Consider the following 13,062-nt stretch of genomic DNA (forward strand, 5'->3'; position numbering starts at 1 on the left):
AAGTGTGATGCTCATATACTGCAATGTAAACAAATTTCCAGCCAATTGATAAAACGATTGTATTAGATATCCAATAAGAGGGTATAACGCTGTCATATCAGTTCCCATTGAGTGAATAAAATAGCAAAACCTTCAGGTTAATTGTCGCTCACAATGTGCGGGTGTTTTTAAAACCCAGCAGCTCACGTTTCGCGTCGACTGTTGTAAAAACAAAGATGGCTGAATCTTGGGAGTCGAAACATTTTGAATGTATACAATAAAAAAATTGGTTGCTAGCGTTTATAAGCCGTCCGTACAAGAATTTTGATATTTTATTTCGATTAAACATTTCATTTCTTTGTACATTCTTTTTATACATCGTGCTTGACCGCCTCTGTCACGCTTGGCCGCCAATCTTTTCTGTAAAGCCAACTCGGGGCTTTCAAGCGTTGCAGAACCGGCAACGAAAAACGACCTTCATGATCGTACCAGTACAGATGTGTATTTCTGTGGCGGCGGAACTTGATTTGCAATTTGTGTTTGAAACTTTTGAATGATCACATACAAGTTACAAAGTAGCACTGGCTACCAGTGTGGTTGTGTTATTACCAGCCATCGCATTGGAGATTCTTGTCCACGCACTGAGCGTATTAGACACAAGATGAACACATGAATGTTTTTGAAAAATCGTTGTTGAATCATGTGTGTGGGGGAATTATTTTGGTTGGAATAATCGCGTTCCTCGCCATTAATCGACCAATATATTTCAAATGTTTAGTATGGAAGTAAGAAGACAGAATGCCATCACTGTTTTGGATCGTTTGTGTAGAAAGTGAAATAAAAACACCACCGCTCAAAAAAAAATTAGTAATTATTTAGTTGGGATTTTTATTTATTGATGGAATTTAGCACTGAATCCAGCGATCTAACCTAACCCTCAAAAATTCCGTAAAACCCTTAAAAATGTCAAACGTGGCGAGCGCGTAATTGCTTAAAACGTGGCAAGCGCATGGCTTTCCACAATATATCCACTGTTTTTTCAAAATTTTCTATGTAGTCCTATAAGATCCGTTTTTTCACTCAAAATCTTTTAATTCATGCGAACACTGTTTTTATTCCGTTAATCGTGACAGACGCGTGTGTTTCGTTTTACGAACTCAGTGCTCGGCTTTGTTAGTTCGCGAAACGTGATTATAGAGTCGGTGCAAAGGTTCAAGATATCTATTTTTTTTAGATTAATTGAAATTTCTTGTGCCTGATGTAACTAAACTATTTTTCAAATCACAAAAGAAACGATGAAACCCTAATCTGTTTGTATTTATCACATTATCCAATGATCAATAATTATCCAATAATAAATTACTCAAACATATTCATTGACATGTGCCAAGGCTATTGATAAATCACATATCTCAAAATATAAAGTCGAACATATTCATGATTTTCATCGTTTATATTTCACCTATGTTTGTAACGGCAATTATAGCTGTGATGTACAACTAGGCAATTTTACAAAATTACAAATATATTGAAAAAATCGAAAAATAGGAATGAAGGTTGCCATTATTGGATCAGGGGCTAGTAGACTGACTGCCATAAAAATATGCCTAGACGAAGGCATAAATCCAGTTTGCTTCGAACTAAACGATAGTATTGGAGGTGGGTACATTCAAGTTCATATTTATTGTCGGGTTGGGTACTTCTGAAGTATGCGTACCAAGATGGCGGACATCGGAACGTAGTATGTGTACCGGGTTAGGCCATAATTTTGGGTACAGATACTACGGGAGTCACTCGGCTAGTCCCCGAAAACTAAAATAAGGAAAATTGGAATAAAATTATGGACTAACCCTAACCTGGTACACATACTACGTTCCGGTGTTCGCCATCTTGGTACGCATACTTCGGGAGCAACTCGGGTTGTACCTGTATTTGCGAGCACGTATTTGCATATAGATGCAATGTGTCATATATAAACACGTTGTGAACACTGGTGTTACAGACGAACTTTTGAACCTGACTCTATTTTCGTTTATTGTAATAACAAAGAAATGTATTGATGTCGTGTTCCGAAACGTCCATGGGTCGAAATGTCTGGTACGAAACGTCAGTATACTGTTACATCGGTTGAGTAATTTTTTATGAATGGGTCTTGTTACCCTGACATTCAATTTGTTATAACTTTCTTTTTTTGATGAGCTCTTCATGGCTAATTCGATTGAGAGTAGTCGTTTTTGGGTCCACTCTACAAGATAGTAATTCCTGCCTAACCATTGCTCACTTTAAAAATAGGTATATGGAATTACGTTAACACCTCCAAGAACTCCGGAGCTATATACAAGTCCACCGTCATCAATTCAAGCAAGGAAATGATGTGCTTCTCTGATTTTCCTGTGCCGAAAGAATTTCCGAATTTTATGCATCATTCGAAAGTACGGGAATACTTCAATTTATACGCGGAAAGGTAATTATAAATGTAGTAATGTTTTCATTATTTTAATAAGCACTATAAATGAGATTGTTAGGATTTAAAAATGTTTTTCAAATAAATCTATGCAACTTTTTATTGATAAATTTTCAAACCATATTGAATATTGAAAAATTCACTTTATTTATTTATAAATTTACCATTGTTTATCGACAGGTTCCAACTGCGTCAGTATATTAGATTTTTCACGAAGGTGGTATCATGCACAACTTCGGATGAATTTGAGAACAATGGGCAATGGTAACTGAGGTTTTTGTATTATCATATAACTTTGTCAAATTACATCAGTGTCCAGACATCTATCTCAATATAAATTCTGCAATTTATGTGCTGAACAACTCATATGTTGGAATTTGAATGTCGTGTGACTAATTAATTATCTGCAGTATCGGATACAAGTGAACTACCACGCTATCACGACCACGGCTAACGTATTGTTCATTTTCTGACAGTGATGTCGCAAAGTCGTTTTTTCGAGTATTTAATGTCTTCTTGGTTAACAGTAAACACGTATATGGGTTCAAACTGTCTGACTGAATTGGCTTTGTAAGCATTAACACGAAGTTTGACTTAAAAACAATGTTTCACAAAATATATTTGTAATTTTGATATGAACACAGTCGCCGCATCCCTCCAATTACATGCCACGCGGGACTTTTTTGGCACTAAAAGACATTGTAGAAAATATATATCAGAACGTTCCTTTTAATTATTTCAATAATATGCTACAAAGAATAAGCAAACTAGTTGAAATTAGTTCACATAAAACTGATATATTTTTGTTTGTATTCAACTTAGGAAAGTTACTTACGAAGATGTTAAAACTGGTAAAACGACGAGTGAAATATATGACGGAGTTTTAGTATGTGTGGGGAGGCAGGCTGTTCCCTATTTTCCAATTGAAGAATTTAAAGGTGAGCTCTATCAACCCGATGTAATATGTGTGAAACTGTCAATATAAACATAACACAATAAATCAGAATTCTTTTTAACCCCTATAGCCTATAGATCATCGCGTTACCAGTAATACTGATTAGTATTTTTCATATCTGGCAGGAATAGAAAACTTTGAAGGGAAATTTCTTCATAGTCGAGATTATCGAGAACCTTCTGAATACGAAAATTTAAATGTTGTCGTCGTGGGAATTGGAAATTCTGGAGTGGATATCGCAGTAGATCTCAGCCGACAATCTAAACAGGTTCTCAAATATTAAAGTAACAAAAGTTTAATGATAGTAAAAACAGTTTGAAATGTATTAACTTCAGACTGTAGAGGTTGACCTATACGATTTGTGGGTCCCTGAAGTGTGGTGAAGCATTGATGTTACAGGTTCAAACGGCTACTGATATAATGTTACGGAAGGAGATACAAATATGTATGCTTTGGATATAATAGCACGGCCCCGATTCTGTTTTAAAATCTGTGTTAAAAATGCAAAATACGCTTCCTTTTTCACTGTTAATTTTACAATTTTACAGTCGCTTTCTAAGCCAGAATCATATTTTATTTTTCGTACTTTTATTCTAATATTATTTTCTCCAATAATACGGTTTTACAATAAAGGTGTATCTAAGCACACGTCGCGGGGCGTGGATATTCAGAAGAATTGACAATCATGGTTTGCCAAGTGAACTGCAGTTTGCAAGAAAGTAAGAATATAAAGATCATCATTTGGCAAAAACTTGGGTACTCCCGTAGTGTGTGTACCAGGTTAGGGTTAGGCCATAATTTTATTCCGATTTTCCTTATTTCGATTCTATTACAAGTTCGGAGACTGTCTGTGTTAGCCAAGAGAATATACTCCCTGTCCGTAGATTTCAGTCCCTTCACACAACTTGATGTAAAGTACGCGAACAAAATTAGTTACCTCCATTTTGATACACACACTTCTGGATCGCCAAACTTTAACAATGTATAGGGGAGCCGAACTATTATTATTTTCTGTTTTTAATATGACAATAATCATTTTTGCAGATTCGTAACAGATGTTAGAAAAATTATTCCTGCGATATTGTTTCAATACTTCGGCAAAAAAGTTGTTGCTAATCATTTCGATCACGAAAAATACGGATTATTGCCCGATCATCCCGTGTTTGCACAGGTTATATTATATTCAATATTCAAATGGCTTATAATTGTATTATTAATAGCCATACTGACAAGTTGGAATTCAGTGGACTGTTTTTAGTAAGTTAGGTTTCATGTAAGATAGAAAATACTGTGTTTTACCAATCGTCTTCCTCCGTTTACTGTTTCAAAATTGAACTCAAATCCATATTCACAGTGTTGCTGTATCAATGATGATATTGCTGACCGTATAAGCACAGGCAGCATACAAGTCAGATCCAATATTGCAAAATTCACTAAAAACAGTGTTATTTTTGAAGACGGAACCGAAGAAAAGATCGATGCTGTAATTTTTGCGACTGGTTATTCGGTTGAATACCCATTTCTTGAATCCATTTTACAGGTAATGCACTAAGAAAACTAGTTGGAAATAGGTGTTTTGATTTTCTATGAGTTAATTGTTGTAATTTTTGATATGATATTTATAATACGTTTATAAACACTTACAATTGATTAATTCAACTAAAGTCGAGCAATAAATATGTTATCAGCGATATAAGTTACATTTAGTGGTACTAATAACAAAACTCAAGTCGCTCATTTCAATTATGGGTTTCTCAAAAGTGACAAACGTAATTCGTCTGTATATCAATGTTTTTTTTCAGAAAAACAGCGATTTTATAAATAATACAGAAAAAGCAGAAACTGCGTGAAATTTTTAACTGTCTATGTGACTTGAAATACCATTGCTTATAATATGAGAAAACTTTAGAAGTTGAACAGATTCTTAGCAAATTGCAAAAAAAATTGCGAAATGTTTAGGAATAAAATCAGAGACAACATTTTTTAGTTTTCTTTTAGGTCAAAGAAAATCGATGCGATTTGTTCAAATACGTTTGGCCAACAAACCTTAAGAGACACACGTTGGCTATTATCGGTGCTATTCAACCGCTTGGTGCCGTTAATCCAATCTCTGAAATGCAATGTCGATGGGCAACGAAAGTTTTTAAAGGTGAATGTATAGTGTATTAAGTCAAATGAAGAAATAAACTGTCTCAAATAAAAATAAAGCTCAAAGATGAATGCGAAATTTATCAATCAATTATCTCCGATCACATAATCAATTAATCATTACAAATCAATTAATTATCACAGATCATACTTACTTCATTTGACATGTTATATAACTCGAATATTTTACTTCGATCATGGTTATTATTTAGGCAGTGTAATTGTCTAAACGTGATTCAATAAGTAAAATTGCGAATTTATTATCTAATCGTAATTGTTATCGGCATTACAATAGACCAGGGGTTCTCAACCTGGGGTTCGCGAACCCCCAGGGGTTCACGAGAAGATTTCCAGGGGTACTTGGAAGACAGTCGAGTTTTTGTATGTTGCTGTTTTTAATGTCCTATATTACTACCAGAGGAAAATGCGTGCCACTTGAAACATAGATTTTCTCTGATCTTGCGTTGTTGTGATTGTGACGCACCAATGCTAAATTCACGGCTTTGCAGACAAACTGAAATCTCTAAAACAGCGTTCTTCGAGCACTGGAGAAAGCGATTATGCTTATTGAAACTTGGGAAAGATTTTAGGAATTCATTAGTTAGGCAGACGACAAGGGCAATGATATCAACGCGAAGATTTAATTTAGTTACACACGGTCAATAAATTGTTGTTGCAACAAATTGTTAGTCAATATATCACGATTTTGTTTTCTGCCTGATTACGGGGGTTCGCGTTGATTGTTTCGTCACCCTGGGGGTGGGGGGTGGGGGGGTACTTGACATGAAAAAAGGTTGAGAACCCCTATAGACAATAAGTTTATTTCGTCGTGCAAGAAATCACAACACAAATTCAAAATAGGAAAAAGTAATTATGCGTTACAGTAACGGATTTCATTGCAATTGACTGGAGGTCGCGAAGGACCAGAGATGGTCATCAAGTCTGCGACACCAAGATGAAAAACGAGTTAATAAAAATTGAAATAAATGAAAGCAATAAGCACAAAGAGAAACTTATTCATTAACCAACAAGATTGATAGGAATCATCATATATGATTTGGAAGAGAATGTAGAAATGAAAGTCGGGGAAATTCAATTGATATACTCGTACAGTAATTATAAAAATAATTCACCATATCATTCAGCTGTACTTCTGTCTCGTACTTTTTTCTTTCTAGAAGAACTAAAATGAATGGAATAAATATTAAATGTCTTATGGAACGTGATGTGGGATCGATATTCGTGTTTAAAAGTTCTTTGTCATGAAAAGTAAAAAAAATTCATACACAGGGGACCCGGAAAGCCGAAAAACGCCAATTTTTCACTTAGTTCTACGAAAATGGAGAAATTCACCCTATTTTGCTCACGCTAGAACATTTTTTTGCGTATGATTGTACCCAAAAGTTATCAGTAATCTAGGGCGCTCTGTACATAAGTTATGTCACTAGACTTAGAGAATATGTTCTAAATGACCTCCACGGCGTTGGAGACAGACTTGCATCCGTTGCGCAAAAGGGTGTTGACAAATTATATATTTTTGTAGGTGAGCTTTGCATGCCGAGTGAAGAAGAAATGAAAGAAGATATTCGTAAAACCAGGAAAGGGTTAGCCAAAGCTTATGTCAAAAGCAAAAGACACGAAACACAGGTATCCATTTTTTTTTTCATCAAAAAATAAATGAAAACTTATGCTTTTTTGTATTCATACTAAACATTCAATTATCTTCAATGTCAATCAATAGACGTTTGTAAATAATAAAAAAAATACAAGACTTTGAATATTTAATATTTCCCTTGATCACCGAACCCAATTGAATAGTGATCTATAACAATGCATATGTTTCAGGTCAACTATCAACCTTACATGAATGAAATTGCAGATATTATAAGTTGTAAGCCAAAATATCTGAAATACTTTTTTACCGATCCTAAACTTGCATTTAAGGTAAACTATAAACAGTAACTATACTAACAAACATAAGATTGATATATATATTAAAATTTAGAGAAAGCAAGAATACAATGTAAGCGAACTTTGTGTAAGTTTTGTTCCGATGCTCAGTAATTGCGTGAATCAGAATTGTACTAACTCTTGCTTTATCGTATCTGAATAAGATAGATATATCGCTCTTAATTCAAAAGTTGTTCAACCACTTACCGTTGACAAAAATTTTGTTTAAACAGTAAGAACTTGTCAGAGTCGATATATTAAAATGTAATTATACTTGAATTGAAATTGATCCAATGCAATACGCAACTATAGGGAATACTAGTTTTTTTGACCGAACAATACAATTTTTGATGTTTATATATTTTTACATGACTCTACATTCTACAACATTGACTTTTCATAAGCAGATATACTTTGGGCCCGCCATACCTGCCATATACAGATTGGAAGGCCACCAAAGATGGTCTGATGCAAGAAAGACGATTATGACCGTGGATGATCGAATCATTTTTCCCCTAAAGAAAAGGATGACAAAATCCGTGGGAAACCACAAAACGCTTTACCTGATTCTGGATATCATTTTGATATGTATTGTTGCAGTCATTATCAGCTATATTTGGGCAACTTAAACTTTTCAAAAACGGAATATATTTTTTTCAATTGTGGTATATTCGTTTTCAATTGTACTATCGATTACCGTACAAAGCCCAAAGAGTTGAATAGTGTATAATTTCAATTGTGAATGACAATTCGGGTGGGTATGAACAGTGGTGTATCCAGGATTTCGTTGAGGCAGGTCCCATTTGACAATTTGTGACATCATATCCTGATGTCTTGTTTTGAATTTTAAAAAATCGACTGTGGCGTCATATTTTTCCACACACAAAATGCATTATGACAACCATAATAGATTTTTTTTGAATATTTGTGCAAATATATTATGACGCCGTAACTGGAGTTGTTATGTATTCTTGAAAAAATATTTTGTCTAACAAAAAAAATTAAGTGTTTTTATTCTATATATGCTTTCATTTATTTTATTTGGTTGTCAAATCAATAAATGTATCTATCTATCTAAACTACAAACTTGCAGTTGTAAACGCAAGTGTATTTGATAATACCGTGAGTTTAGATGAGTTAGAAAGTAACATAGAAGCTTAAGGCTATAAAAAAATGCCATGCTACCAAAAATTACTCAATAATACCAAATTCCAATTGCAAAGAGAATATCCCAGGTACGATGTTAGATATGAGTAACCCAGTTTGTAAGCACCAAACTTGTCGAATTGAGCAATGGATGTTTCCCGGACACCTGAAAAATTCTTCCTATAAATACTTTTACTATAGCAAAATTTTGAATGCTTATTTTGCGAGTGTTTTGGGAAGTTGACACATACAAAATGATTTACATGCTCAAACCCATTATTTTTTAATAAAATATATAACCACGTGCCGCTTATAGGTACTAATAGTTAATTTTAGCTAAATTGCAGCCGTTATCACAGCTTTTCCGAGACGAATTTTTGTGTATTTCAACCAAACTAAAGCTCATCGGAAGACATAGTGACAATTAAAATATTTACAGTACTTCATTTACGACAAACTTTTTGAAACACAACTGAAAACTGACGAATAGAGAGAGAGAGAGAATTTATTATTTCGTCGACCAGAAAACACATGATATAAAATATAATGATAACAAAATAAGTGAAACAAAAGTTTTCGGTATGACTGGGAGGTAACGATACGACGATTTACGGTCATCTGAGTCGGTTACCACCCAATACAACACATGAATGAATACATAAATTGACACAGGTTCTTTTTTTATTGAACTTTCAGTTTATAGAAAACTATTTACACTATTTACAAAACGTGATCTGATTAAGATGAGGATTAATTTGGGTTAGTCTGATCAGAGTTGGCAGAGTTTATTTCTAAAACTCTAAAACTCTAAACTCTAAAATAAAGAATGTTTCACTATTCCAAAAACTACGATTGTTGCAATTGGAAAATCGTCTGTTTGATGGCAGTCGGCACCAATGCTAATAAATAAAATAGTGCAATAACGCCGTCTTCGCGTTCTAAATATTTAAGCTGGGATTGCGGTGTTTGATGTCGTTTGCGGGTTCTTTGCGAGAAAACACAAGAATAATCACGCGAGACAGATTTCGTCGCGAGAGAATAACGCTCGTCCCTGATTAATAAATTATAAATCCGAACAATGACATTAAACAACATGATAGGCAACTCTGACGTCACTCCATAAGACTACAGGCAAAACATTGTATTTCATGATACGCTCCAATGCACATATTTCTCGTCGCCTTTCGCGTCCGTTTTCCGCTCGCTTTTGCTACTCGGCGTCTTTTTTACGTGTAGTACCTGCCTTTTTGCGCCTGTAACGAAACAAAATAATCTCTATATCTAAGAAGTTTTGCTTACTTGGAAAGCTGGAATAACAGGCAAGCTGTAAAGAGCAATTCTGGACATCATAGACGTTTTTTTTTATCAGAGAAGATTACAAACGCGATAGCGGAAAGATTTGTGTGGAACATTTTGCAGATAATGACAAAGTTCAAAGTTAGTAATTTTAATGTTTGCGCTTAATCATTGAAATTTCATTTAAAGAGGGTGTCATACAAAACTGTGCTGCGATACAATTCCATAACACAAAGTTTGCACCTATCGAACTTGCTTTTGTAGGTGAATTTATTACACATATTACATATTCAGTTAATCGTAGGTAACATTGCTGGTACATAATGCATCGTAGATAGGTTTGTTTAAATTTAGGAATTTAGCTCATAGCCCACTAATTAATATTATCTTCTATGCAGGAGGTTGCAGGGCTGAATTCAACTTGCAGCCTTACCGATCACCTGACGATGCTCATTTAGTTTGGCTCGAGCAAGTCTTCTTGAAATGCTTGTGTGAATGGAAACTACCTATATTTTTTGCCTTCCTCCGATTTTAGACAAATATATTCTGAGGGATTTCGCATATAATTCTCACTGATTGTTGGCTGTTTATAATTCCTATTGATTGTGAATTCTGATTATAACAATGAGTTGAAAATTTTTTTACCTAATTTACTGGCACCTTTTTCTTGTCAATACTCCAAGCTGAGGTAATAAACATGACAATACATTTATGTCATCTGGAAGCAAAATATGCACACAAATTAATAGTTTGGCACATTGAGATAATACATCATGACAGAAAATACAAGTTAAAGATATGTATGACCATCACATGGTAATTAAAATTAAAAAAAATTAATAGGGGCTGTGGAGTATGGAAAGTTCAAGACAAAGAAAAGAACAAATGTTCATAGCTCATGAACTCTCAATTTTGCCTCCATTGCTTTGTGAAGGCCAATATATTTCGAGTGGCTGAATTGGTTTACCTTTATGATAGCAACGATTTTGTATTTAATATAGCGAGATTATTTCAATTTAATTGAAGTGATATAATTTCCCAAAGCAATGCTTGAATCGTCTAGAATAGATCAGTGGTGTCAAACTCATGGGTTTTCGAGAGCCGCATTGCATTTTGAAAATTGTAAAAAGAGCCGCAAACAGTTTTTGATAATGTATACTTAAAAGATATTTTTAAGATAGTTTTAGTTTGTGACATATATTGTGATGCAACTAAACAGTTGGATTAAGTTTTATTATTTTCTTCAATTTCAAATGCAATTACATATTAATATTTGCATTCCACTATTATTGCAACATTTGCAAGTTACATTATTTATTATAAAAAATCGTAAAATTCTATGTACAACCATCAAAATCATTTTTGAACAAGCTTTGAATAAGGAAAGAATAATACATACACTAAAAATAACTTAATCTAAATATATGAACCTAAAATTAACAAAAATACTACAGTATAAACTCAATGTTTTAATAATTACATTCGTCCTGACGTTTGGCATCTTTTTTGTGTCACCAGCATACTAAGGCCAGTCTGAAATGATTTTATAGTACCAACTCTAACTAACGAGGCCACATGATCATGGGTTTATCTGGATCTTTACGAATGTTTAATTAATTCCAGTAATGCAAAAAAGTTACTTTTATCATTTCATGTATAGATCAGTAAAAAAACAAATGACAGATTTTTTCGACAAGACATTTCGCACTACATTGCGTGGCATAGGATTGCTTGAATTATTATTGATATTGATTTTTAGTAACTAAGTCGTTGTATAATTATATTAATATACAAACACATGGAAATTTTCTGTTCGAAGTTGGTCTTCGAATTTGTCATATTGACTGCTGAGCTTATTGCGTTTTTTGATTGTATTGATGGAAATATGACAAATTAAACAATGTGCTTCAGAATTTTGTGAAGAGCAGAAATGTTACAACTCCCATTTTCTTCGAAAATGCCACCTTCTTCGTGTACTTTGCGTTTAATTTAATTACTCAAGTGTTTTATTCAAGTATTCTTTTGCTAGCTTGATGTGTATTCTTAATTGGGTCAAAATGTGGACAAAAAAAATTAATATTCCAAAACTACTTTCAGTAAATTGTTTTCTGTGTGAATAATCAATTTCACTTTAGAAGGTTTGAAAAATCTATTACATTTAGATAAAAAAAAAACTTCCAAAATACTATTACAATTATTGTTAAGCGTTCGAGGGCCGCACTGGAAGTTCTCTGGGGCCGCGAGTTTGAGATCCCTGGTCTAGATTGAAGTTGTTCAAAAAATATATGATAGTATTTTATCATGAATGATGATTATACCCCTTCCGGAATTTCTTCTATAGTACTACCAAAAGTTGATGAACCAAATATAACACAGGTGCAGTGAGGTACCCGTAATCCTCATTTCCAAAGCTGTTTTAAGTATGTCTGGCGTGTTTTGTGCCTTTTTACAAATAAGACCGCTTATGCAATCTTACGCTTTGGAATTTTTAGTTATTTTCCTCAAGCCCTGCAGGATGTGGGGGCCATACACAACTCTACCGGAGGGTCAAATGTCTTTGCATGCCTCCATAGGTTGTTTTTCTATTGCAATTTTCTATTTTCAATTGCATTATATTTCTTGGAATCACACTGTCACTGATATGTCGCCAGACTTCTGATATCTCCCCGTCTGCTATAGTTGTCCTGTGAATAAATAATAGGAAATTGAGATTAGACGAATAGTTGAAAGTTTTGCTTTATGTCGGCTTAATTTCTTGATTGATATACTTACTATTTCTGCTATTGCCTCTTGTGCTGCAAGAGTCTCACAATGCTTAGACAGGTTTGTCCACAACTTTCACATCTGAAGAAAGAGAGGAGATTTATTAATTTTCGTTAAGAATAAATAAAGCAGTCTATATGATTCAGAATGGAAAAGCTAATAAATCCAATATCTCATGTTTTATTTAAAAAATATTTTACTGAATTTTGGAAAATAAACCAACTAATAAAAGGGTTTAGTCAGAAAATTACAAGCATTCGTGGCTCCAAATACTTGAGAAATCAGACTATACAATATAGACCGGTATGAGTGAAATGTTAGGTGAACTTGTTAACACTTTGATTCAATACGCAAATAAAAG

The 13,062-nt window shown here is 33.8% G+C and overlaps 2 protein-coding genes across 2 annotated transcripts in view; one reads left to right on the forward strand and one right to left on the reverse strand.

The window, feature by feature from the left end:
* LOC120336373 (fibropellin-1-like) overlaps positions 1 to 13,062 on the reverse strand; it is a 276,545-nt gene that overhangs the window by 163,695 nt on the left and 99,788 nt on the right. The gene's annotated exons all lie outside the window — the stretch shown is intronic.
* Positions 1,530 to 8,418, forward strand: LOC144431289 (flavin-containing monooxygenase 5-like). The gene is made up of 12 exons (XM_078119212.1): positions 1,530 to 1,638; positions 2,272 to 2,443; positions 2,624 to 2,707; positions 3,266 to 3,381; positions 3,524 to 3,666; positions 4,032 to 4,117; positions 4,443 to 4,569; positions 4,753 to 4,938; positions 5,397 to 5,547; positions 7,090 to 7,193; positions 7,392 to 7,490; positions 7,904 to 8,418. The coding sequence occupies exons 1-12, from the start codon at positions 1,530 to 1,532 to the stop codon at positions 8,123 to 8,125; spliced, it is 1,599 nt and encodes a 532-aa protein (XP_077975338.1). The 3' UTR covers positions 8,126 to 8,418.

The sequence above is a fragment of the Styela clava genome, chromosome 2 (assembly GCF_964204865.1).
Source record: "Styela clava chromosome 2, kaStyClav1.hap1.2, whole genome shotgun sequence".
NCBI lineage: Eukaryota > Metazoa > Chordata > Ascidiacea > Stolidobranchia > Styelidae > Styela > Styela clava.

Bases quoted from the DNA above. Each gene is read 5' to 3' on its own strand.
- LOC144431289 (XM_078119212.1), top strand. From the start codon at position 1,530: ATGAAGGTTGCCATTATTGGATCAGGGGCTAGTAGACTGACTGCCATA. The intron at 2,444-2,623 runs GTAATTATAAAT...GTTTATCGACAG, and splicing joins TTCAATTTATACGCGGAAAG to GTTCCAACTGCGTCAGTATA. The intron at 3,667-4,031 runs GTTCTCAAATAT...TTTACAATAAAG, and splicing joins TCAGCCGACAATCTAAACAG to GTGTATCTAAGCACACGTCG.